Here is a 27162-nt window from a genome sequence, read left to right as displayed (position 1 = left end):
TTTGATGTATTAAAATATATCATTGTTTTTTCCCTATAGTTGTATTTTTCATTTTATTTATTTATTTTTTTTTGAGACAGAGTCTCACTCTGTTGCCTGGACTAGAGTGCTTTGGTGTCAGCCTAGCTCACAGCAACCTCAAACTCCTGGGCTCAAGCGATCCTCCTGCCTCAGCCTCCCAAGTAGCTGGGACTACAGACATGCGCCACCATGCCCCGCTAATTTTTTCTATATATTTTTAGTTGTCCAGCTAATTTCCTTCTATTTTTTTTTAGTAGAGACGGGGTCTCGCTCTTGCTCAGGCTGGTCTTGAATTCCTCAGCTCAAGCGATCCTCTCACCTTGGGCTCTCAGAGTGTTAGGATTATAGGCATGAGCCACCATGCCCGGCCAGTGTTCATTTTTGTTTCTTTAAGGGCATGGAATATTATGTATGTGCCTATTTTGTCCGTATGTCTTTCATCAGATGAGATTTTTATTCATTTGGGAAAAGATATTTTATACCATCCTCTCTGCTTAGTATTTTCATTTCTAGCAACCAGTAAGTACACTTTAATTTTATATTCTAAGTCCAAATGGTTAATTACAATCCCTGAACAAAATATTTTCAAAAGTCTGCTATTCAGTGAGCTTCCTTTCATTATAGTAACAGTTTTTATTACATTTTACCCAGGAGATTTGGTGGAATTTCTGTGCTGAAGCTTTATTATATAAAACAGTGATTCCAACCAACTCTTTGTTTTAGTAGTCTTCTTCATTTTTAAGAATAATTCTGTTCTAGTTTTTCAGTCATATTTGCTGCTCTATCACTTATAATTACTGTAAATTATTTTTAGTTTAATTTATATTGATCAGTAATGAGGTTTATAATTATATAAATATATTTAAGCCAGTTGTATGGGAGGTTAAAATTTCTACAGTACAAAAATCTTACATTAAATGGTCTTTTCATATGTATCTAACATAAATTGAAAGATCTATCAAGTTGGGTCATGAAGTTTATGCCACACTAGAACTGAATAATAAACACCATTTCTTGATATTCTGTAACAGTACAAATCTTACCTAATAGTGTATCATCACCAAAAGATGTAGTTTTTAATTTACCAGCTCTTTGATCATTAAAAAAATACTTAAAAAAAATACATTCTCCATCTGCTTATGCCAACAGTAAAAAAATGTTCACTGGCTATCTGGGTCAGTTTCTTTTGCTATAGTTTAGGCAACTATATGATGATAACAAGAATGACTAGGAATTGTGCTGATAACTTTTGTTTCTTTCTCTGAAAATATTTAAATGTACAGCATGTTGCTTTTCCAAGTGTCTTTTTTGTTTTGAAGGTTTTAATCTTTCATTTATAAAATATTACAAATATTTGAGGTGTATTAAAAATATTTAATTTTTTACCTAGTATTTTTTCAGTATCTTTGATATTTACCCTTTCAGATCCAACAACTGTACCTGACATGCCTATTTTTTTCTTTTTCTTTCATTTTGTTTCCCCTCCCATCCCCTTGTTATTAATTTTTTGCCTAGTGTTTTTTCAGTATCTTTGATATTTACCCTTTCAGATCCAACAACTGTACCTGATATGCCTATTTTTTTCTTTTTCTTTCGTTTCCTTTCCTCTCTCCTCTCTTCTCTTTCTCTCCTCTCTCTCTCCTCTCTCCTCTCTCTCCTTGTCTTTTTTTTTTTTGTTTTTTTGAGCCAGGGTCTTGCTCTGTAGCTGGGCTAGATTGCAGTGGCATCAGCATAGTTTACTGTAATCTCAAACTCCTGGGCTCAAGCAATTCCTCTGCCTCAGCCTCCTGAGTAGATGGGATTACAGGGATGTGCCACCATGCTTGGCTAATTTTTCTATTTTTTATAGAGACAGAGTCTTGCTCTTGTTCTTGCTGGTCTCGAACTCCTGACCTCAGGAGTTCGTTTCTCAGCCTCCCAAAGTGCTAGGATTATAGACTCCAACCGCTGCACCTGGCCTTTTTATTTATTATTTTTTTTCTAAAAACAAAACCATTTATTTTAATGTCAGTTTGCTTTGTTTAATTAAAATATTTCATGTTAAAATTGTGTGAACTTGGAAAATATTCTATAATGTACTTCAAAAAAAGATTTATAAACAGAACATAGTTGACACTTTTATGGCCAGTAGATGATAATTGTTCTAAATTTTTTTGTAACTACAGTGAATTATGTTAATATAAAATTACACTGTACATTATTAACTTTTCTTGTTATGGTGATGGTGAAAGTGAACATCAGATATCAAAAAATTAGACAAGACATTGAACAACCTATTTTTGTCTGATATGTATATTGACAACACTTCTACTAATAGTTACTAATACCATTCCTAAAACTTCTCATGGATTCTGGCATTTAGTATATGAAAGTTGAATAAATAAAAGTCTGAGGAATGAATGAAAAAAATAACTTAATTTCATATAACTTTTAAGTTTTTATCAGAATTGCTACTACTACATCTACTCTAGCATTTAAATACTAAAAGGAACTTGTCAAGCACACTTACTTTTGCAATTATATCTCCATGGACGGTAAGGACAGTTATTTTTCATTTATCAAACATATTGCTTTTCTTTAAGATCATTCATTTGGCACTGTGGAACATTAGTCATTTTCTAGACATTTTTTACTTATTAGTTACTAAATGTTGTGTGCTAGAGATTCAGATGTATAAATAATAGGGTCTACTTTTGAGGAGCTCATAATCTAGTGGGTGGTCAGTAAACAGTGGAAATGTGGAATCACTGTTCGGGGAGTGCAGAACTCTTTGGGTGTTATGGTAAGCAGTCAGAAAAAGCTTCACAGTGGAGATGGACTTAAGTTTAGTTGAAGGAAGATTAAGCTTTCAAGTGGAGGTGATAGAGAAAGCATTCTGACATGAGAAAAGGCAAGAAAGCCTGAATGTAGCATATTTATTAGTTTTTTTCTCCCCGGAGCATTTTCTAAATTGTTTTGAGTATTCAGAGATGACAGAAAGGCAGTCAGGGAATCATTTCATGCAGAGCCATGCTGAGAAGATGAGACAATTTCAAGCAGGTGATGTGTTCAAATTTTCAGTTTTCAAAGGATACTTAATATTATCCTGGTTATATGTGTAGCAGATGTGGCAAGAACTGATTGTTATGATATGATAGTTATTCAATATAGAAAGGAATTTCGAATGTTGTTTGTCTTCAGAGACCTTCATGAACTTTATCTAACCTATCATCATGGCCTACTTATACTTAGATAGATGTCTTGCTGAAAAAAAATTTTTTTGAAATGTAAAAGATTTAAACTTTCTGAAGGTTTAACTTTCTTAGATAATGTGCTGAGTTATCAGCAGATTTAAAATATGGTTTTCTGAGCAAGAGTATTTGATTACCAGTGTAAGACTGTCCAGAGTACTGTTTCCATCTGGTAAGATGGCTGGCAGAATTTGAGATAATGATAGCTCTGTCATTTTGGGTACTGAAATGAAAAGACATGGAATAGAGTCCTCAGATGATGAGCAACTAGTGTAAGCAAGAAAAAGGCCTTATTGTTTTAAGCCACTGAGATTTTGCAGTTCTCACCTGGTAAGTGTTACCTGAACCTTACCTAACCTGTGTTTATTGATGCAACCTATATATTAAAACAGTTTTAGCTTGGAAATAAAATTATTTTAGGAGGAATCATCTTAGAAGTACAGAAATTAATAGAAAAATTTTACCTATTTGATTTAGAGAAATTCAAACCACAGTAATTCAGGTACATACTAATGTAAAAGTTCAAATAATTTATGTAAACTACTAAATGAGTTATTACAACTAAGAAAGTATTTGGAAAGAGATTAAAATTACCTTATCTATAATTTATTAACATAAATGAAAGTGTTATATTAAAATCATTACAAAAATGGGAAAAAATTACTGCAATTTTATGGGTCACTGAATTTTATCTTACATAGGATATTGTAGTTGTCCCTTGGTCTATGTGGGTGATTTGTTCCAGGATCCCTGAATATACCCAAATCAGCATATACTCAGTTCCTGCCATTGGCCTTGCAAAACCTGCATATACAAAAATTCAGCCCTCCTTCATATGCAGGTTTCTCATTCTACAAATACTGTATTATCCACCCGTGTTTGGTTGAAAAAAAAATCTGTAAGTGCACCTGCATGGTTCAAGGGTCAACTGTATTTTACAGTAAGTATTTGCATAATAAAGATTCTAAGTGCTTCATTTGTACTTTGATATTCACAGTTCCACAATAATCTATATGTCCATTTTAAAATGAGTGTGGGGATATTAATATTTATTTGAAAAATATGAGTTACGAAAGCAATTTGTAATTTATTGATATCAATTCAGCATATCATTTTGAAATTTAATTTATAATAATCATCTATATAGATATCTTAATCTTTCAACAAGACATTCTTGTGGTTTGATTATCATAGCTAATTATGAATAACGAGTAAAAATTATACAAATATACAAACTAATATATGTTTGAGATTATTATCATTTACTGACAGTAAATTAGATTTTTTTACACTAAATGATTACTGTTTATCTAGACAATAAATTTAAACTATAGAAAAAATTCAGTGTAACTTGTACTGTAAATAAACTATTAGCAATGAGCATCATTGTGAGAGCTGGTAGTATATAAATTATTCATTGCAAACTTATTATCTTTGTGTCATTAGCATGTAAGATAATGAACCTAATTACCATGGCTTTAAACTCTGGGGAGTTAGCAATTTATGTGTGGAACTTTCTGGGCTGTAGTTACCACCCACAAGGGTATTGAGAGAACTGCAGATACTACAGCGTTTTGTTGTTGAGATGCTCTTTCTCCTCACTTGCTTCTTTATTGATAAATTAGTTTTTATTTATTTTTAGGATTAGAGTTATGAGGTTTTTCTCTTGTTTGAGTACCTGTGTAAAGGAGTTATGAGAAATATGCAAGTATTTTCTGTGTTCTTTTTAGTGTAATTTAGTATTGCAAGTAGATGAAATATTATTGGTATGTTTTCCTTCATTCACTTACACAAGTTAGCACCACCTGTTATGGTAGATTGCCATAAATAGTTTAATCGCTTGATAAATCTAGGCTAAAAGGGTAATAATCAATTTTTTCCCTCTAAAAGGATTTGTACTAAAATGATTTACTTTCAATGTACTTGGTATTAACATATAGCCCTTTTTCTAATCTTTAATATTGTGTCTCTGATCTTAATTTAAGGTTTCGATGAACTTCTTGCTTCTATTTTCTGTTATATTATGGTATAAATTATCTGTAATAAGCCATCCTAATTAAAGTTGGTAAATCTACAACTGCTTCAATTATACACTAATCAATTATACACTAATTTAATTCTACTTAGCAGGGTACAGTACATCATTAATCGGTTTCAGACTTAATACAACAGATTTAGAAGTAATCAAAATTTTATAGTGAAGCATTTTATTTAGCTGGGAAAAGAATGAAAGGTCATAATGTCTAGTAATTCACATATCAGTGCTGATATGCTAGAAAATGAAAGAGTGCAATGGCCAATTATGTTTATTGTTGAGTGCCATGGCTGAAGTGGGCATTATGAATATCTTTAGATAGTAATAATAATAAGTTTTATATTCTACCTTTTTTCTTAAATTAGTATCATTATTATGTTACTAAATAGTTTTCTATAACATGGTTGTTTAACATATGTGTAATGTCATAATTCCTTAGTTGTGAATACATTAATTCATTGCTTTTTAAGCTTCTTGTTGTGGCACACAGAATGTTTATTAGTAGTTTTGAACATGTAAGCATGTGCACAAATGTATGTTTTCAGAATCATGTTATCATGTTGAAATAAGATGATCAGATATAATTAGCTTCAAAATGTTTAGTAAAGTGATCTTTGTTATGGGTTTTTTGTTGTTGAGGTGGTGATTTGAGTTTGCCTCAGAATCCTTAGAAATGAGTTATAAACCCAAGGTAATCATTTTTCTGTTTTCTGCTCATTGAATTAAATGACTCAGATTGAATTTCATTAGTCATTCTTTTAATACATGTTTGTATTATTGGGAATATTTCCTGTCATACCCACTTTTCTTCCCAATAAATTAGTATTTCTTTGCTTACCTATCTTGTATTTCTTCGTAAGAATGTTCTAGGTGGGGATTTTCTAGGTTTTGAAGACTATGTTAAATGCATTTTGCCCTTTGAGAAAATTATTTTTGGTAACAGGTTTTAGGGAAACCCTAGTACTTTGATCCATTATATTTCAGGGCCACTTTTTTAAAACTCAAAGGTAATATATGCACATGGTTAAAAATCAAATAGAACAGACGGGCTTATTATGAGAAATCCTGTCCCACATTTCTCTATCCCCACTATCCCAAAGGCAGCCACTTTTAACTAATTTTATTTTGAGTTCTTATTGTGGTTGCCTCAGCCTATAGTAGGATTCCATTAATATATTATTTCTTGATATTTCCACGTATACATAGAAATATCAAGAAATAATATATTAATGGAATCCTACTATAGGCTGAGGCAACCACAATAAGACAGTTCTAATAAACTTTCTTTTCCCTGATTTTTAGTAAGATTGAAAGCATTAAAAAATGTTTTCAATTGAACAATTTAATTTTATGTATTTATTGTATATAACATGATGTTTTTTTATTTTTTATTTTTTTATTTTTATTTTTTTACTGGTATTTGCATTTATTTTATGTTGCATCTATTCCCGTGCCATAAGTTTTTGTTTCTTCAGTTTCTTCTGGGATATCTTTTTCTTCTGTGCAACCTCTTCTTCTGGTTTTGGAACAATTTGTTCCTTTTCAGTGAGGATCATCTCGATGTGGCAGGGGGAGCTCATGTATGGATTAATCCGACCATGAGCTCTATAAGTTCGGCGACGCATCTTGGGTGCTTTGTTCACCTGGATATGCTCAATGACCAGAGAATCTACATCCAAACCCTTAAGTTCAGCATTACTCTCTGCATTTTTAAGCATGTGCAGCAAAAATTCAGCACTCTTTTTGGGCCACCGACCCTGTGTCCAGCCCCACTGTTTGGCCTGGGCACACCTACCAACTCCACCATTGTACCGTCGGAATGGTACACATTGTTTCTTTAGAGTGACATCTTTCAGATACTTGGTGGCTTTTCGTATATGCATACCCTTGATGGCCTGGGCAGTTTCACGAGTGTTCTTGAAGTGAACACGAAGATTTGAACCTCTTGACTTGCATGATTTTGTGGGGTTTTCTGGGTCAAGTGAATAGCGAACCATTTTCACAGATCACCTCAGGCCGCTTGAGGGGAAGAGCACATGATGTTTTAAAGTATATATACATTCTGGCCGGGTGCAGTGGCTCACGCCTGTAATCCTAGCACTCTGGGAGGCTGAGGCGGGTGGATCGCTCGAGGTCAGGAGTTCGAGACAGCCTGAGCAAGAGTGAGACCCCGTCTCTACTAAAAATAGAAAGAAATTATCTGGCCAACTAAAAATCTATATAGAAAAAATTAACCGGGCATGGTGGCGCATGCCTGTAGTCCTAGCTACTGGGGAGGCTGAGGCAGTAGGATCGCTTAAGCCCAGGAGTTTGAGGTTTCTGTGAGCTAGGCTGATGCCAGGGCACTCACTCTAGCCCGGGCAACAGAGCGAGACTCTGTCTCAAAAAAAAAATAAATAAATAAAGTATAAACATTGTGGAATGACTAATCTAGCTAATTAACAGATGTATTACTTCACATAGTTATCATTTGTGGTGAGAACACTTAACATCCATTGTCTTAGCATTTTCTAGGAATACAATATATTCTTATTAACTATTGTCACCTGTTGTACAATAGATCTCTTTAGCTCATTCCTCCTCACTGAAATTTTGTATCTTTTGACAACCTCCCCAGCCCTAATTCCTCTCCCCCACCCCAAATTTGCCGCAGCCTCTAGTAACCACCATTTTACTCTCTACCTCTGTGAAATCAGCTTTTTTAGATTCAACATATGAATGAGATCATTTGGTATTTGTCTTTCTATTCCTAGCTTATTTCATTTAATATAATGTCTTCCGGATTCACCCATGTTGTCAAAATAATAGGATTTTCTTCTCTTTTTTTAATGGCCGAATGGTATTCCATTGTATATATATACAACATTTTCTTTATTCATTTATGCGTTGATGAACACTTAGGTTGATTCCATATCTTGGCTAGTGTGAATAGTGCTGCAGTAAACATGAGAGTGCAGATATCTCTTTGACAAACTGATTTCATCTCCTTTAAATATATACCCAATAGTGGGATTGCTACATCATATGGTAATTATATTTTTAATTTTTTGAGGAACTTCCATACTGTTTTCCATAATGGCTGAACTAATTTACATTCCCACTAACAGTGTGCAAGTGTTGTCTTTTCTGCATATCTAGACCAACACTTGTTATATTTTGTCTTTTTGCTAATACCTATTCTAACCGGTATGAGGTAGTTTTAATTTGCATTGCCCTGATGATTAGTGATGTTGAGCATTTTTTTGTATGCCTGTTGGCCAATTTGTATGTCATCTTTTGAGAAATATCTGTTGAGGTCCTTTGCCCATTTTTTATTCAGGTTTTCTTGCTATTGAATTGAGTTCCTTATGTATTTTGGATATTAACCCCTTGTGAGATGTATAGTTTGCAAAATTAATATTTTATGCCATTCTCTAGGTTGTCTCTTTACTCTGTTGATTATATCCTTTGCTGTACAGAAGCTTTTTAGTTTGATGTAATCATATTTGTCTGTTGTTTCCCAGTAGTGTCGTATCCAAAAGATCATTGCCCAGACCAGTGTCATAGAGCTTTCCGCCTGTTTTCTTGTAGTAGTTTCATAGTTTGAGGTCTTACATTTTAAGTTTTTAATCCATTTTGAGTTGATTTTTTAACATGGTGTGAGATAAGGATCTAATTTGAGAGCGTTTTTGTTTTATTGGCCATTTGTAGTCCTATATTTTGCAAAGGCTCATTTTTTACTCCTCCTGCATGTAGGCCTTTTGGTCCATTTTCTCCTATATTCATACCCTAATATCTTTTCTTACAACTTCACCATTTTGATGGGGACAAACAAGCCCAAGAGAATCACTTCAAGAGTTAATAACTAAAGCCATCTACTCCAAGCATTTCTCCTGTCTTGCTCATTTTTCAGACAGAGGTCATTCCCAAATATAAGTGCACTAGCTAAATGGAGCACTGAGAGAAGACCTTGCCATAAGACAAGACCTTGTAAAAAGACACAAGAGATTTTAACCTTAAAATCAGGATTTGGCTTTTTATTCCATTTATTACTTTCTTCCTCCTTGAGAGGTAGAGGGTGAGGCGGGGAGAAAGGAAAAAGCTTTGAGATTCTTCTACTTGAACTTCAAATTCTGGTGTGACACTCCAACACTGAGTTAGAACTGCTTCATTAAGCATATTTATTTCCAGGTTTTCATATTATTTTATCTTACAAAATCATGAAGCACAACAAATCAATATGGAACCCATTTGATACTGATGAATAAATTCGTAGTTTCATTTATTCATTCATATTCATTCATTCAGTCAGTCACATTGTGTTACTCTTTGGGAATACAAAAGTGATACTGTACTTGCTGTCATAGAATTTACAATCTTAGAATGGGTAGGAGTATAATTGATAAAGCATGCATTTGTGCTTCTTAGTAATAGAAAGATTGAATAATTCAAGAAAACTTGAAATTGGAGTCAGGCTTTCTTTTAAATGGAATGTGATGCTTTTTCTATTTTCATTAACACATTTATTAGCTTTTGATTTTTAAAACTAGGAGAGAACAGAGTGTCTTGTTGGGCAGAAAGACCCAATATGTGATCCTATGAGTTCTTCAATAGTTGCAAAATGTAAACATTTAATAAGGAGTTCAGCAAAGTAGATTAAATATTATTTAAAACACATGTTATAGTTGACCTAATGGCTCAGTGGCCTGAGGAATCCATGAGGAATAATTCAGGAATCCATGAATTATCCCAAGGGGGTATAGCAAAATTTCCCACCATATACACTGAAATACTTGATTTCCACAAATACTATGCAGGGGAATTGAATAAGACATCAAAAAGCCATAAGAAAAAGAGAAACTTTGCCTTTTTTATTGCTTTTACTAAGAAGTAGAAAACATTTTAGTGACAGGCTATGCTTCACTGTAAAAATACAATTGGATGTTTTTAGGCCTTCACAAATTTGATTTCATTGCATTTAGTGACAGATGTTAGTAAGCTGTGTGAGAAGGGAATGAATTAAAGGTTTATACCTGTGTGTGGAATTCTTGGGTCATTGGGTATGTACATCTTGCACTTCACTAGATATTGCTGAATTGTTCTTTCCAGGAGAGTCTGAGAGTTCCCTTTTTCAATTGTCTTGCTAAGAATTAGTATCAATAGAAGTTTTAATTTCTGTTTTGATAGGTGTGAAATGTTTCTCATTGTGATTTTAATTTACACTTTAGAAATGTCTAGTGAGGTTGATCATCTTTTCTTATATGTTTATTTGCCTTTTAGGGTTTCCACATAATGATTGCCTATTAGTGTTTTATTCCTGTTTTTATTTCTTGTGGAATATTTTAAATTACTGGAGGAGATTTTTGTATTTCATGGATGTGAATTATTTTCCTATATTTAGAACAAAAATTTTTTATGGAGTCAGGGTCTCAGTATATTGCCCAGGCTGGACTCAAACTCCTGGGCTCAATCGATCTACCTGCCTCAGCCTCTCAAGTAGCTGGGACTATAGGTGTGTTTCTTTGATTGTATTTATTGCATACATTTGTGCCCAGTGTGTAACTTGCCTTTAACTTCATGATGTCTTTTGCTCCACACAAGTTTTAAAATTTAATGTAATCAAATTTACCAATCTTTTTCTTTTATGCTTTATGCTCTTTTGCCTTGTTTAAGAAATTCCTTCCTACCTCAAGGTCAAAGAGTTTCCTGTATGTGCTCTACATATATCTTTTATCCAGGTGAATATAATTTTTGTGTATGGTGTGAGCTAGAGTTTGGGATTGAATTTTTTTTGCATATGGATAACCAGTTATCTTAGTATAATTTATTGAAAAGTCCATTGTCATATATCAAGTTTTCTGTCTATGTGGGGGGCCTGTTTCTGGTTCTAATTCTGTTCCATTGGTCTGTTTATCACTATATCAGTATTTCATCTGAATTTTCTTAAAATGAAAAGAACAGTGGTGGTTAGGTCTAAGCCTTCCTCCCAAAATTGATTTAACTGACAATAAACTAGAAGATTGTAATTAGTACATTAGTCCAACTAGCCGAAGTGAATAAGAACATTTTCTGTGATGGTATTTGAGAAAAGCTTAGCTTAATTACCAAAGAATGAAAAAAAGTTCACAACTTTTTGAAAGTCAGAACTTCTGGATACTTTCAAGTGGTATAGTGAGCCTAATTTTTTTTAATCTAATTTTAATTTTAATGCCATTTGTTTTCTTCAGAGATATAACTGATTGATTTACCACCAGTTTTACAAATTGGAATTATGGTTTGGCCATTGTGTGAAAAGAATTTTAAAAAATAGCCGCATGGGTCATGAGTAGTAATTAAGCAAATGGGTTTTTGAGTCACACTGCCTGCCTAATGGTCTGAGATCTAGGTATACTTTTATTAATAGTGTTAGCTTTACAAAGTAAGCACCAAGTACCTGGCAAAGATCAAGGGCATACTAAATGGTTATTCCTCAAGTATCAGGACAATTATTGAGAGGGATATGAGGAGATATATGTGAACATATGTTTATATGAATATATATTAATAAATTTAAATATGAATGAGAAAGAAATGTATTTTAAAAGAATTATTAAAGACAGAACAGCAATAGGAGAAAACTAGCCTGTGTCCTTCTGCAGCAAAAGGAAGTGGAAGGCAGTGAGTCAGATAGTGACCAGTACAGGACACTAGGTGGTGCCATTAGCTTAGACTACTTGTTTGAAGTCTCAGAGAGCTGAGTAGCCTGGGGAAGAAAGATAGAAAGGCAGTCACAAATTAAGGGGTTAGTCAGGAATTGCTTGTGTATTAAATGAGTGAATTGTCTTATTGAGTATATTTTGAAGTAACATTACAGTTCATTTTGAAACATTTCCTGAGATTTGTGTTTTAAAGCAGTTTGTTTTGTTTAAATAGTTTTAAAGCCTATTTGGTGGCAAATAGGCTACATTTAAAAAGTATTAATAACAATCCTTTTTTTTCTAATTTTAAATTAAAGATTATATATGAAAATGTATTTTCATTTAGAATTCAGATTACAACAAAAGATAATTGAAATTTTCATGTTGAAATGATTCAGTCAAAAGGAACTTGGTGCTTTATTTTTTTAAATTTATTTATTTTTTGAGATGGTGTCTCACTCTTGCCTGGGTTAGAGTGCAGTGACATCATTGTAGCTTATTGTACCCTGAAACTCCTGGGCTCAAGCAATCCTCTTGCTTCAGCCTCTTGAGTAGCTGGGACTGAAAGCGTACGACACCATGCCCAGCTAAGTTTTCTATTTTTTGTGGTTACAGGGTCTTGCTGTGTTGCCCAGTATGGTCTTGAACTTCAGGGCTCAAGTGTTCTTCCCGCCTCAGCCTTCCGAAGTGTTAGGATTACAGGCATGAGTCACCATGCCCAGCCAGAACTTGATGTTTTAATAAACCTTAGTGGCCTTATTCTAGGTAAATGTACAATTCCATTGAGCTTTTTGAAATGTAGTAGGCTCTCTGTATCTGTGGGTTATGCATTGGTGGATTCAACCAACTGTGGATCAACGATATTAGGAAAAAAAATTACATCAATACCAAACGTGTACAAACTTTTTCCTTGTCATTATTCCCTAAACAGTATAGTATAATGAATATTTACATAGCATTTACACTTTAGGTATTGTAAATAATCTAGAGATGAATTAAAGGATAGGGAAGGATGTGCATAGGTTATAACCAAATACAGTTGGCCTTTGAACAACATGGGTTTGAGTTATGTGGGTCCACTTATATGTAGATTTTTTTCTATAAATATGGTTGGCCCTCCATATGGTAGGTTCACCATCAGCAAGCAAACATGAATGGAAAATACAGTGTTCAAGGGCTGAGAAATCTGTGTATAGGGAGGAGAGGGCCAATTTTTCATATCTGCAGGTTGGGCAGGGTCCACTGTGGAACTTGAGTATGTGTGGATTTTGGTATCTGAAGGCAGTCCTGGAGCCAATCCTCTCACAGAGACCGAAGGATGATTGTACTGAAAATGGTTCCTTGATTCCTGTTTGGTTTTTTTTTTTAAAGATTCCATAATTAAATGTATTATTTGATATCTGGAGATGAATTACACCATTAAATTTTTATTGATACGTGCATTGTGCAAGTGACAGAAACCCCAACTCAATTTGGATTAAGTAAATGGAAGTTTATTGGGTCACATATCTAAAAAGATCATGATATGGCTGATTTTTGGTGAAACTTGATCTAGTGGTTCAAATAATGTTATTTGGACCTTCTTCAACTGTTAGCTCTGTTCCTTGGTATTAACTCCGTTTACACAAAGGATTCTATCTCCTGGAGGTGGGGTAGCTACCATCAGCTATTAACTTATATCCTTCTCACTTTTTTTTGTGCATCTGTTCTAGTGACTCCCAAAACAGGTGTGGTATTATGTTACATTAGGCTCTTTGGCTTGGTTTGGGCTCTACACCTACTCCCAAAACTGGAGATAAGAGTTAGTACTGCTGGAAATTTATAGATTAAGAGTATAGGAGGGAAAGTTCCGCAAAGCAAATTTGGATCTTGTTATGGGAATAAAGAGTGGTTGTAAAATGGCAATTATTTCTTTAATAATGTCATCTTAAAACTGTTTCCCTTGAATAGTCTTTAAAAAAACCCTGTTTTCATTCTTTCAATTTTATTTCAGTAGAATTTGTTTCTACTTTCTGCTCATCTCTGCTACTTAGTAGTTGTGTGGTTTCTTAGAGTCCATTTCCTCAATGCAAAATTGGTAATATTATACCTGTTGATATAGTTATCATAAGGATAAAATAAGATAATGTAGTGAAATATGTAGCCTACTGCCTGGCATATGTTAGATATTCCAGAAATGTTAGTTCACTTAAAAGCATGGTTATTAGCCCGACACTTTTGGATTTTATCAGCCCTTGCTAGATGTTTTAAATTAGTTTATAATCTGTGAGTATCACAAATATAGTAAATTTATAATGATCAATTTCCAAATTACCAATTTATTGATTACCACTTTCAGTGGTTAAAATGACAGTTGGCAGATACTGTTCTATTCATGACTTACCTGTGTTTTTATACTGGTATCGAATGTGTAGATTTAGCTTCTGCAGGTTTCTTGTAATTAATCTAAGTTGGGAAATATAAATTATCTTTAAAGACTAGCAATAAATATTGTGAAATTATGATGAATGGTTTTATTGTTTGGGGAAATAATATAAACTGCTTCATATGTTTTAGGAATAGAAGGAAGTTAGCAGCAAGGGAGAAAGATGAATGATTAAGTATGGTTTAAACTTGTTTTTTAATTAAAGTGCTTCATTGCTGTGTACAATATTCAGAAATGTATTTTAAATGTAACATTAATTTTTCAATTACCATTCATCTTTATTAGAAAATATTGCTTGTATTTATCATAATTTTTTCCCTACCAACTATAAGGCTTTTATAATCCATTTAGGTTAACTGGTGTGTAGTCTGAAGAAAACAGCCTCCATAATGGTTTTTAAACTGTTGGAACATTAGAGATTTAGTAACCTACATTTTCAGTAACTAACAATACACCTGAAACTCTTGATAGTGATGGAATAGAACTAATTATTTTTGTTATAAAATAATATAGTGATACATCATCATTTGACTTATGGCATACTTAAATCTGGTCAGCTATAAGCTGTGTTATATTGGTATATTTTATTCAGAATTGAATAAATGTAAAATATAAAGAAGTTCTCTTTACTAATTTTCAACATATAACATTTTCTAGACACAAATAAAACCACGAGACCAGAAGATGATGTAAACTGACATGGTTGGTCATTTTATTGTTGGTTATTGTGTTGGTTATTTTGTAGTATGTTTGTTGTATTTGTGTTGTAATTGCAATTTATTTTTAAGAACATTGTGTTGGCTACATGCGGTGGCTCATGCCTTTAATTCTAACACTCTGGGAGGCTGAGGCAGGAGGGTCGCTTGAGGTTAGAAGTTCTCGACATCCCTGAGCAAGGGCGAGACCCCATCTCTACTAAAAATAGAAAAATTTAGCTGAGTGTGGTGGTGCACACCTGTGGTTCCAACTGCTTGGGGTGCTGAGGCAGGAGGATCACTTGAGCCCAGGAGTTTGAGGTTGCTGTGAGGTAGGCTGATGCCACAGCACTCTAGCCCAGGCGACAGAGTAAGACTCTATTAAAAAACAAAAAAACCCCGAATGTTGTGTTATAGGTGTAAAAGCAGTAAGAATGTAAAATGCTAATAAGGAGTGAGGTATCAATCTGATGGTAATTAAAAGCAGAGAAAGTTTTAAAAAATTAAGTGATGAAAAATTAGTTTGTTCAACAATAGGAATTATTCTGAAGAACAAAGTAAGTGATTAAACATATGAAAAGTAGTGTGCCTGTGCCCCAAGGAGCTATTGTTTAGTAGGTTCTATTTATTGATACTTGCCATATCAGAAATTAAAATGGAGATAGTTAAAAATATATTTAAAGATAACTATAATAAACTCAATAATTTGTTAACATAATCACATTTTTTGCAAAAAATAGCTATATTTTCCAAAGCAAAAATATTATAAAAAGAATGGTATTGTCTTACACTTTTGCAAATCTCTTTAATATCTGATTTAGTAAGGGACAGCTGGATTTTTCCTATGCTTCTGCATTTAATCCGTTGTAATATATTGTTTTGGTTGAAGTACAGTATATGAATGAAATATGGTCTCATACAGATACATACATTATAGCTGGTATTGCTAGTAAATCACAGTAGAAGTAGTGAGAAAAAAATCTCTGAAAACACACATTAGTATCCTAAATCATTACCTTAAACAATTCTAAAAAAAACAAAGCAATAAAAACCAAGAATACACAGGCATCCATTCCATTAGCTACTAAAGTGATGTTATTACATGTTATTTAACCTATGGAAAACTTGACTATACAGTTGTGTGAGAATAAAATTGTAGAAGGCAACTTGTTTAACCTTGTGGATTTCCTGAAAAGATTTTGAGGGACACTCATGGTCCCTGGATTATACTGTGAGAACTGCTGGCCTTTGCCATTGAAAGTAAGTAAGTACACTAAGAGACATTGGTAGAAATCCTTTTGAATTTACAGGAGAATCTGAGTACCAATATCAGATGTCTATTGATCATATGTTAAAAGACTAAGAATTTTAAAGGCTAAAGCAGTAGGTGCTGCTGGTCAAACTTGTCACAGCCAGAAATAATTCTATAGGCTTAAGGCTCTTTAAATCCGGATAATATCCAAATAAGTGGCAAAGCAGCGATTCTGGATACCATAGCTGCTAAAAAGCTTCTTATGGCACTTGGGCAGAGATCATCAAGATGAGAGGAATTACTTTTCAAAAGAAGACAGACTAATGGCCAATTTAAACATATGAAAAAATGCTCAACGTCTCTAATCATCAGGGAAGTACAAATCAAAACCACAGTGAAATATCACCTAACTTCAGTGAGAATGGTTTTTATCAAAAAATCCCCAAACAACAAATGTTGGCCTGGATGTGGAGAGAGAGGAATACTCATACATTGCTGGTGGGACTGCAAATGAGTACAACCTCTATGGAAAGTAATGTGGAGATACTTCAAAGAGCTAAAAGTAGACCTACTATCTGATCCAGCAATCCCACTACTGGGTATTTACCCAAAGGAAAAAAGGATGTTTTATTAAAAAAGACACTTGCACCCGAATATTTATAGCAGCACAATTCACAATTGCAAAGATGTGGAAACAACCCAAGTGCCCATCAATACATGAGTGGATTAATAAAATGTGGTATATGTATACCGCAGAGTACTACTCAGCCGTAAAAAATGGTGAACTAATACCTCTTATATTAACCTGGATGGAATTGGAGACCATTCATTCTTCTGAGTGAAGTATCACAAGAATGGAAAAACAAACACCATATGTACTCACCATTAAATTGGAACTAATTGAAGAACATTTATGTGCACATATGGAAATAAAACTCATTGGAAACTAAGCAGGTGGTGGGGGGAGGAAGGGATGGGTAAATTCACACCTAATGGGTACAGTGCACCCTATCTGGATGATGGGCACACTTATAACTTTGACTCAAACTGTACAAAAGCAATCCATGTAACCAAAACGTTTGTACCCCTGTAATACTCTGAAATAAAATGAAATTTTAAAAAGAGGAATTGTTTCTCATATCCAATTTTTAGTGTAGATAAAATTGGAATATTTTGTAGAAAAATGCCCATTAAAATACATATCGGAGGAAGGAATATAGGATCACAATGTAGTCTTCTATTAATATTTGGCAAGAATGGATATAGGAACTGGTCATTTTAGATTAAGGAAAAAATAGAACTTAACCTACTTATAAATAGTGGCTTCTGTATTGAGAATTTTTCTTAGTATAACATGTATGTGCCTTAATATCAAGTGGTGGGGGTTTTTGATACCTACAAATTGGCAGTTCAGCTGAAGCTTGGAGACAGGACAGACCTCAGTTAGTATTTGGTAATAACTGTCAATTCTAATGTTGGATATTTTTACTCTAATTTCATTAAGCACTTAAGTCATTTATGTTATTATGCTTAGGGATTAAAAGTACATCTATTTTATATATTTATTCAGGTATATTTTAAGTCAGTTTTTGTTTTAAATAGAACATTTTTTCTAATAGTGTTTATCAAAATTGTAATTATTTGATATGACAAAGCCACTTGACATTTTCATATTAGCTTGAACTTTCCATTGATATGTCAGGCAAATAAATACTTGTTTTTTCTGAGTAGAAACCAACTGCGCTGCAAATCCATTGATACTAAATTAATTGCAGGGATTTAACATGTAGGGAAACCTTAATTATTCTGAATATACTTATGTTATGATGTGTAGATGATTTGTTTACTGTCTTTAATGTGACTGAGTCAAAATATGTGTAGTTATTTGCATAAAGGGAAAATGTTGCTAATATGTTTTGCATTACTGAATGTTACATATAAAATTAATTTTCCTTGTAAGGAATGTGAGAAATTTTTTCATTCCTCTTTTCTGTTTCTTCTCTTCAATTTCTATGACACTGTAGATTTCATCTTTTTTATAATATAAGGACAGTAGAACAAATGATAGGAAGCAGCACTGGTTTCTGGCAAGATCTGAGAGTGTTTGCTTATCAGCTCTCATTCTTAATAATTTACATAACTTTCTATCCATAAACAACACATTAACAGAAGGAAGGATGATTGATCATGACTTTTGACATTTTGACCTCATGTAAGAGTACCCTTGCTCACAGTGCTACAGTGACACTGTCTTTGTTGTTTTTTGTTGAACAGATGCTTATTTACTACCTTGGGACCTTGGCATTTGCTGTTTCTCTTTCTGTAATGTTCTTCCTTAGGGTTCTTTTTAAGATGTACTTTTTTCAGTTCTCAAATGACACCTTCTCATACCACTTATTACTATCCGAAATGCTTTTTTTTCCTTTTTTATTCTTGTCTCCTCTAACTATGAATAGAATGTAAGCTCCCCGAGGGCTGGAGCATTGTCTTGTTCCCTTCTACTCCCTGGGAATTGGTTGGCACACAGAAGGACCTTAAATATTGTTGTAGGAAACAAGGAAGGAAAGAAAGAAGAGTATATTTAAATACCATCTGTTGAAAACATTCCAAATGTGCTTTATTTTCTTATTCTGATTATAATTTAAAATATTTAAAAGTACTTTTAAAAGTATAATACTTTTAAGAACTTACAGGTATTATAAATGTTTGATTTTATAGCCCCTAAATAGTGATATCACACTGCTCCTTGTTGTGATGGTTAAATTATAAAGCACATGTGTTTAATTCTCATTAGTTTGGTGGAAAGTCTTCTACTTACGTAAGTTTGCTCTTAGTTCATTTTGTCAGTTATTCTCATGTAATTACTTATTTAATTTACATCTTTGGGCAGCAATTTGCAAAGAAACTTCAGTCTTCTTGTTGCTCTGGGTGAAGCTTCTTCTACCTCTATTCAATTATAGTCTGCCCATGGTCTGTAGTGTACCTCTGACAAGGTCTTTATAGTGCAGATCTCTGCTACAGATGCTTGGGCCTTAAGCACACTGGTATAATTAGAAGAAATGGAAAAGAAGAGAATGGCAAAAAGTATAAAAGAGGAGAGGATTTTAAAATGGTTGAAACAACAGTTCTAAGTATAAGTTTGGTAGATAGGGAGATGTGCAGCCCAGATCCTCCTTAAAGGAAAAATTGCAGCCCAGTTGCTGGAGGACAGTCATCAGAAAGTCTTCAGCTGTCAGCTCCTTCTGAGTCTGTCTCAGCTGCAGAGAGCCTTCTTGCCTAAGGTCACACTCTCCCCAGAGTAGTGATGGGGCTCAGAAAATAGTACCCCAAAATGAAGGCCTCAGAAGCAAAAGTTATCCTCTGACCTTTCCTTGTCCTCCTGCCTCTCGGTCCCATTTCCCCCTGAGGCAGGCCATAGAAACTAGAATCTCTCTTTCTCAAGGTAGACCACAAAAGCCAGAACCCCTTTTCCCAAAAGCCAGCTACAAAACCTAAAATTATTCTATGTAAAAATTGGCCATAAAGTAATTATCTGACCTACCTTGTTTGGCTGTAGGCCATAAGAGCCCTGTTCCAGAGACAGCCTTGCCCCACACCCAGAAGGAAGGAATGCATGCTCAGAGAGGCCAAGAAGAATCTAGACGGGACTTGCTGGGGTTTCCCACTCAGTCTGTTGGCATTAGAACGTACCCTTTTGTCCAATCATATTTCTACACAGCTGTCCATACTTTGTTAAACCTAAGTGTAAAAATGTGTAATGGCCTGAAAAAGGGTAAAAATGTTTCCTGTCTCTCTAAAACCTCCTCCACTCCTTTTGGGAATTATTAATAAAACCCGCATCCCTGCCTCAGGCCAGTGGTTGTTTGGGAGGGGCAGGGGAGTGTCCTTTGTTCTTTGTACCACAGGAGATGGCTCAAGGGAATGGTCCTGTGGAGGCCGCATAGAGATTGTCCTGGCTGAAGATGGGTTCAATCAGAACCATCAACTGTATTTGAACAGCAATAGTCTGAAAGCTGAAAACCTCTCCTTTAAAGCTTTGTATTCCTGCTCAGAGGTTGGACATTGGTACTTTAAGATGGGAGTCTACCAACCTCCTTGTTTGCCAGGAAGTTAATAAAATTCTCTTTCCGTCTCCTCAAACTGCTTATCCTCGTTCTTCTGATGTGTTCTCAGGGGCAAGTGCTGAGCGAGCTTTTGGTAACAAATGGATAATTTCCCCTGTATATTTGAATTTTCATTCTGAAGGCTCCCATATATACACATTAAAGTAAATTTGTATCTTTTTTCCTCCTGTTAATCTGCCTCATGTCAGTGATTTTTCAGTGAATCTTTATGGGCACCAGGGGCGTTTGCTCCCTACAGCAGCTATCATCCTGCAACCAAGCAAGACAGGTATAAAGGCCCAGCCATTTTGTTCAGACCCGAGACAATTCTGACAAATGATATACCTCCAGAGATTCCTCCCAGGTTGCCTGAGGCTTTGTTGGGCCTGAACTGTAATTTGATTTCTCCCTCTGCACAATCCAGCTTTCTTCCCAATTCCTTTCCCAGAGGTTGATCACCAATAAACATCTTATACCCCAAACTATCTCAGCATCTGTTTTCAGAGAATCCAGCTTGCAATAGGCAGATGTATGGGCTTAATGTTGTCCTTAAATTTTCTGTAAAATTCTGTGCAAATATTTTTGTGAATTGTTATTTTTCTTAGAAGGTCTAGAGCTTTTATATGCTTCAAGATAGACTTGAAAATTACAGGTCTTATCAAAGATTCAAGAACGAAAGGCTTTTGATTTTTTTTTGACTCAGGCTCAAACTAAATACAGTTCACCTGGGAACAACATAGGGTTTAGGGTGCTACCACACCCATGCCCCGCCCCTGCCCCTTATGGTTTAAAATCCCCGTATAACTTTTGATTCCTTGAAAATTTAACTGTGTCAATGGAAAAGAAGCCAAATTCTATAAAATAATTTAAAGAGGCTTATTTTGAGCCAAATTTGAGGACCATGGACTGGAGCCATGCCCAAGAAGTCTTGAGTAAGTGGATTCGTTGTGGTCAGATTAGAATTTGGTGTTACACATTTTAGGGAGATGGGAATTACATGTACAATCATAAATTGTTAATGGTAAATGGAAGGCAGACTGGCCCCAAAAGGTGGGATATCTGAAAGTGGGGACTTATAGGTTATAGGTGGATTTAAAGACTTTGTTTTATAATTGGTTAAAGAAATGAAGCTTTGTCTAAAGGCTTGGAATGTTTTAAGTTGAGATAAGGAAGTCTGTTAATCAGAGACAAGCCACCGAACATATACCCAGACTCAAATGATTTGTTATGTAAATTGGGACCTGCAGGCTTGTCTTATATAGCCTTAGGTCTGTTAATGAGTTAAAAGGATATCTATAAGAAGAGAGAGGGGCAAGATAAGGCATGTCTGACCTCCCTTCTTATGGCCAATAACTCAGTTCTAGGGTATCCTGTTTGCCAAGAGGGGATCCACTGAGTCAGTTGGTGCGGGGAGCCTTAAGATTTTATTTTAGTTCACAACTACTAATAGCCTACTGTTGAGCAAAAGCCGTACTGATAGCACAAACAGTTGATTAACACATATTTTGTATGTTATGTGTATTATAATATTGTATTCTTAAAATAAGCTAGAGAAAAAATGTTAAGAAAATTGTAAGGAAGAGAAAATATATTTGCTATTCATTAGGTGGAGGTGGATCATCATAAAGGTCTTCGTCTTTGTTGTCATCTTGAGTAGGATGAGGAGGAGGAAAAGGAGGAGTAGGTCTTGCTGTCTCAGGGGTGGTAGAGGCAGAAGAGGTGATTAATAGGAGAAAAGACATACCAATTTTATTTTAAGGTGCATAGTATGGGGGATTCTTAGGAAAATGGTTACCTAGTAATTCAGTACAGAAATTGATATATGCTTTTTTTTTTTTATAGGGGTGGGGGAGATGGGAGAATTTAGACTATTTTGAGAGCCAGTAAGTTATTAGGGAGACTGAATGGCGGTGGGAGGCAGACATTAAGAGAAGGAGAGAGGTAGAGCTGCACAGGAACATAAATTGTCTCATTATGCAGACAAAGTCCCCAAGGTAATCTCTTAGAGCAGCCCTCAGAAGAATAGATGAGAAGTCTTTCTGGGCAGTGATAATGACGACCAGTCTCGTCTCAGGTGGTTGATATTTCCTGATTATTTGATGAGATCCCTAGGGGGAGGGGATTTAAGACAATTTCTTTTGAAAGAAACTTTTGTGGTCTGGTAAGGAAATTCCAGAGAGTCTCTCTCTGCACTGGGGTAGAGGACAGGACAAAGTCAGAGTGACCTTGATTCTGATGCAGCTTTTAAGACCTCTTAGCATGTCAAAGTGCCAGTATTTGGTGATATTGCTTTCTGAGCCCCAACACTGGGAAGCAGCACTTAACTCTTATAAGCAAGGCGAGTGTATTAGTTTTCTGTTGTTGACATAAATTGCCACAAATTTAGTAACTTTAAACAATAAGCTTTTCTTATCTCATAGTTCTGTAGGTCAGAAATCTGGTACAGTGTGTCTTGATCAGCTGGTTCTCTGCTCCAGCTTTCACAAGGCCAAAATCAAGATATTGCCAGGACCGAGTTCCCTTCTGGAGGCTCTAGGGATGAATGTTTCCAGGCTTCCAGGCTCATTCTACTTGCTGGCTGCATTCAGTTACTTGCTATCATAGGACTGGGGTCCCCATTTGCTTGCTGGCTGTTGGTGGGGGGATGGGGAGGTATTTTACCTGTTCAGTCACTGCTGTATCTGTAGTTGTGTGTGTGTATGTGTTCTGGTTTTTTTTTTTTTTTTTTTGCAGAGGGACAGGACAGAGTCTTGCTCTGTTGCCTGCGCTAGAGTGTAGTGGCATCATCATAGCTCACTGCAACTTCAAACTCCTGGGTTCAAGCGATCCTCTTGCCTCAGACTCCCAAGTAGCTGGAGCACCAGCTAATTTTTCTATTTTTTGTAGATGGTGGGGAGTCGTCTCACTCTTGCTCAGGTTGGTCTTGAACTCCTGGCCTTAAGCAATCCTCCTGCCTCTGCCAAAGTGCTAGGATTACAGGCTTGAGCCACCATGCCTAGTCTGTGTGTGTGTTTTAATTGAAGGGTCTGTTGTACCTTTCTATTTCATTGGTTTTTGTTGTTGTTTTTTTTTTTAATCTACTTTTACTTTCTATGGGTTTATCTATTCCTTTTAAATATCTTAATATTACCACTTAGCTGACTCATTTATAGCCTTTTTTCTTTTGTAAGATGAGCACTTAAGGCTATACATATTTTCCTAAAACATGTTTGTGTTGTGTCATAGATTTTGTGACATAATGTTTTAATTCTTCATTTCTAAGTGTTTTAAATTTCCCTTATGATTTCATTTTGACTCATTAATTATTTGGGAATTGTTTTGAAAAAGTTATCTATTCTTTAATTGCACATTGTGGTTAGAGAACAAATTCCATGTGATATTGTGACAGAAGAAATGGCTTGAAAAAATGGCAAAAATGTTTTATGTCTCTCTAAAATATCCTCCACTTCTTGTGGAGAACCAGGACCTGCATCCCTGCCTCAGGCCAGCAGATGGGAGGGACAGGGGGGTGTACCTGAGAAGATGGGATTAATCCGGTAGAGGTCAGGAGATCTTCTTAGCAGAAGATAGGACAAATCCAGGCAGAAGTTGCAAGATTGTCTTAACCAAAGATGGGACTATGGAATTAATCAAAACCTTTAAAAGCTCTGTACTTCTAGAAACAAGATGCTGATACTTTAAGAGGGGAGTCTGCCAGCCTCCTCATTTACTGGCAAATTAATAAACTTCTCTTTTCTTCACCTCAAACCACTTGTCCTCATTCTTCTGATGTGGCCTTGGGGACAAGCGCTGAACCTTCTGTAACAATATGTGCTTAGAAAGTTTTGAAATTTTTATTCTCAGTATATGATTATTTTTTGTAAGGTTTTATGTGTATTTGATAAAAACATACATTTTCTAAATGGTAGATGCAGAAATTCATGTATGTCATTATATGATCCATGCATGTTTAAGCCTATTACTTCCTACATATAATTTTTTGTTTTATTTATATGTTTGACTAGTCAATAATGGAAAAAAGGTGTGTTGATGTCTACTGTGATGCTAGGTTTGTCAATTTGTTTTCCAGATTTTTTTTGTTTTTTTGCTTAATATATTTTAAGACTATTAGGTGCACATACTTTTAGTATTACCCTTTCTCACTGGTAATCTGAACTAGGAAAAAGCATTATGTTGTGACCCTTTCTATCCTAGTTGATATCTTTTATTTTAAAGTTTATGTGATAATAATTACATGTAGTTAAACTTCTTTCTTTTTTGGTTAATATTTGACCAGTACATCCTTTTCCTTCTTTCACTTTTTTGTTATTTTTAATTTTTACTTTATTTTTTAGAGATGACGTTGCTATATTGCCCAGAATGGAGTGCAGTGGCTCCAGTGGTGTGATCATAGCACACTGCAGCCTCTATCTTTTGGCTTCAAGCAATCCTCCTGTCTCAGCCTCCCAAGTAGCTAGGGACTATAAGTGCTCAGCATCACGCTGGCTTCTTTCACTTTTAAACATTAGGTGTCCTTATGCTTTTGATGTGTCTTTCATAATGGCCATTAGTTGGATTTCTTTCTTCAATTTTATAATCTTTCTCTTTTAATATAATTATGACTTTTGAGCTTTGTTTGTCCCTCTTTTTTTTTTTCCTCTTTTCTTGGCTTTTTTAAAAAAATGACTGGGCCAGATGCAGTAGCTCACACTTGTAACGCCAGCACTATGTGGGGAGCCTGAGGTGGAGGATTGTTAGAGGCCAAGAGTTTGAGAACAGCCTGGGCAACATAACAAGACTCTATCTCTAAAAAAAAAAAAGCAAAAAAAAAAGCTGGGCATGGTGGCACATGCCTGTAGTCCTAGCTAATGGGGAGGCCGAGGTAGGAGGATTACTTTGCTTGAGCCAAGTGGTTCGAAGCTGCAGTGAGCTGTGATCATGCCACTGTACTCCAGCCTGGGTAACAGAGCCAGACCCTGTCTAAAATTAAAAAAAAAAAAAAAAAAAAAAAAAATTGAGCGTCTTTTACTCAGAGCCTTACCAACAAAGTTTTGCCAGCTTGATTAATAAATAATGGTATTTAATCTACCACTGATTTCTTCTTGTTTTAATGAGTGAAATTGAGGGCTTTCTTTAAAAACCATTTGCTTTTCTCTTTTCTGTGAAATGTCTGCTCATATCTTATCATCCGTACCATACTTCCTTTCGGGGGGAATTGTGTATCTTTTTAGTGATTTATAGAGTTTTTTATATGTCAGAAACATAACTCCTTTATCTGTGATAGGAGTTGCACACATTTTTACAGGATTATGATTGGGTTTTTATTTTGCTAATTTAGCCATGGATATACTTTATTTTTATGTAGTTGAATTTATTATTTCTTTTAAGACTTCTAAATTTAGTTTTTTACTCTTAAATATTTGATCCACTTACAATTTATCCTCAGACATACTATGGAGTGTGGATCCTACTTTATATTTTGTAGCTGGCTATTCATTCAGTGTTCTATACCGTTTTCTGACTGTGCCAGTTCTTCCTCATTATTTTGAGATAAAACTTTTACCATATGTTAATATCATATCTAAATTTCTATGTCTATTTTGGTTTACTTGTGTCTATTTTGGTTTACCGTGGACTTTTCCTGTTGGTGTACTCTTTTGTTCAGGTGATAGTTTAATTATTGAAGTACTAAAATAGTTTTATTCTGAGTTGGGCTATTTTCCCATTCTTCAGTTTTTCAGAGTTTCCTATTTTATTATTATTTTTGTATATTTTTCAACATTTCACCATCTTGTCTCCTCTAAAAGCAAAAATACCCTGAAACCTGTTTTTTTAATGTGGGGATTATGTTAAAGTTACAAATTAGCCTAAGATAAATGGACATCTTGATACTGAGTCTTCCTAACCAAAAGCATGTATGTCCTTTCATTGCTCCTGTTTCAAGTCTTCTGTTAATGCCTTCTGAAGTGTTTTATATTTATTTTGTTATAGGTCTTATACATTTTTAAAATTTCTCTTTTTTATTGGTTTTGTGAATTAAGATCTTTTTAAGCTGGTTTTAGTTTATGTAAGTGAAAGTTATTGACTTTCATATATTGTTTACTCATCTACCTTTCCACATTCTCCTAGTGTGTGTAGTAAGTTTTCAGTTATTTTTTTAAAGCTATGCAATAATAACAGTTTTAAGTAGTAGTGAATTTACCACTTGATTTCCTATATTTGTATCTCTAATTTCCTTCATTTTGTTTAATGATACTGGTTAGTATTCCAGTATAATGTTAAATATTAGTGGTGATAGTGGACATCTTGGTCTTATTGCTAACCTGGCAATTTAATAGTGTAGTTATGCATTTCACAGTATTCCTCTCACCTTCAAAAAGTAATTTTATAGGCTCTTTTTAGTGAATTTCCACCCTCTTACCACATCACATGCTTTTCTTCCTACTGCAAGGCAGTTACTTTTGACAGATTATAGCCTACATTTATAGTTATTCCATACCATAATTGATACTCCATCTTTTCCTTATTAATTTGCAATACCTCTGACTATATTTTTCTCCCTAATTTCACTGAAAATAAAATGCTATTTTTGTTACCCTTGATTCTACATGATTTCTACTAGGAGGAGGAAAGCATTCCATAATGTTATAAGTTCTAGTCAGAAGTTTCAAAATGAGAGTTGGAAACACCCTGAATTAAACCACAACTCCATTTTTCTTGGTCTTTGTATAGAATTGAAATATAGAGTTTCTCAGATTTGAGTGAT

General features: G+C 34.6%; 2 protein-coding genes across 3 annotated transcripts in view; one reads left to right on the top strand and one right to left on the bottom strand.

Annotated features, from left to right (window-relative positions):
* The window catches only part of ADK (adenosine kinase), a 497861-nt gene that overhangs the window by 103855 nt on the left and 366844 nt on the right, over positions 1-27162 (top strand). The window lies entirely within an intron of this gene.
* Positions 6704-7316, bottom strand: LOC123650280 (60S ribosomal protein L17). Its single transcript, XM_045568946.1, has one exon. The coding sequence runs from the start codon at positions 7281-7283 to the stop codon at positions 6729-6731; it is 555 nt and encodes a 184-aa protein (XP_045424902.1). The 5' UTR covers positions 7284-7316; the 3' UTR covers positions 6704-6728.

The sequence above is a fragment of the Lemur catta genome, chromosome 14, assembly GCF_020740605.2.
Source record: "Lemur catta isolate mLemCat1 chromosome 14, mLemCat1.pri, whole genome shotgun sequence".
NCBI classification, from domain to species: Eukaryota; Metazoa; Chordata; class Mammalia; order Primates; family Lemuridae; genus Lemur; species Lemur catta.
This window is presented reverse-complemented; position numbering and strand designations above follow the sequence as displayed.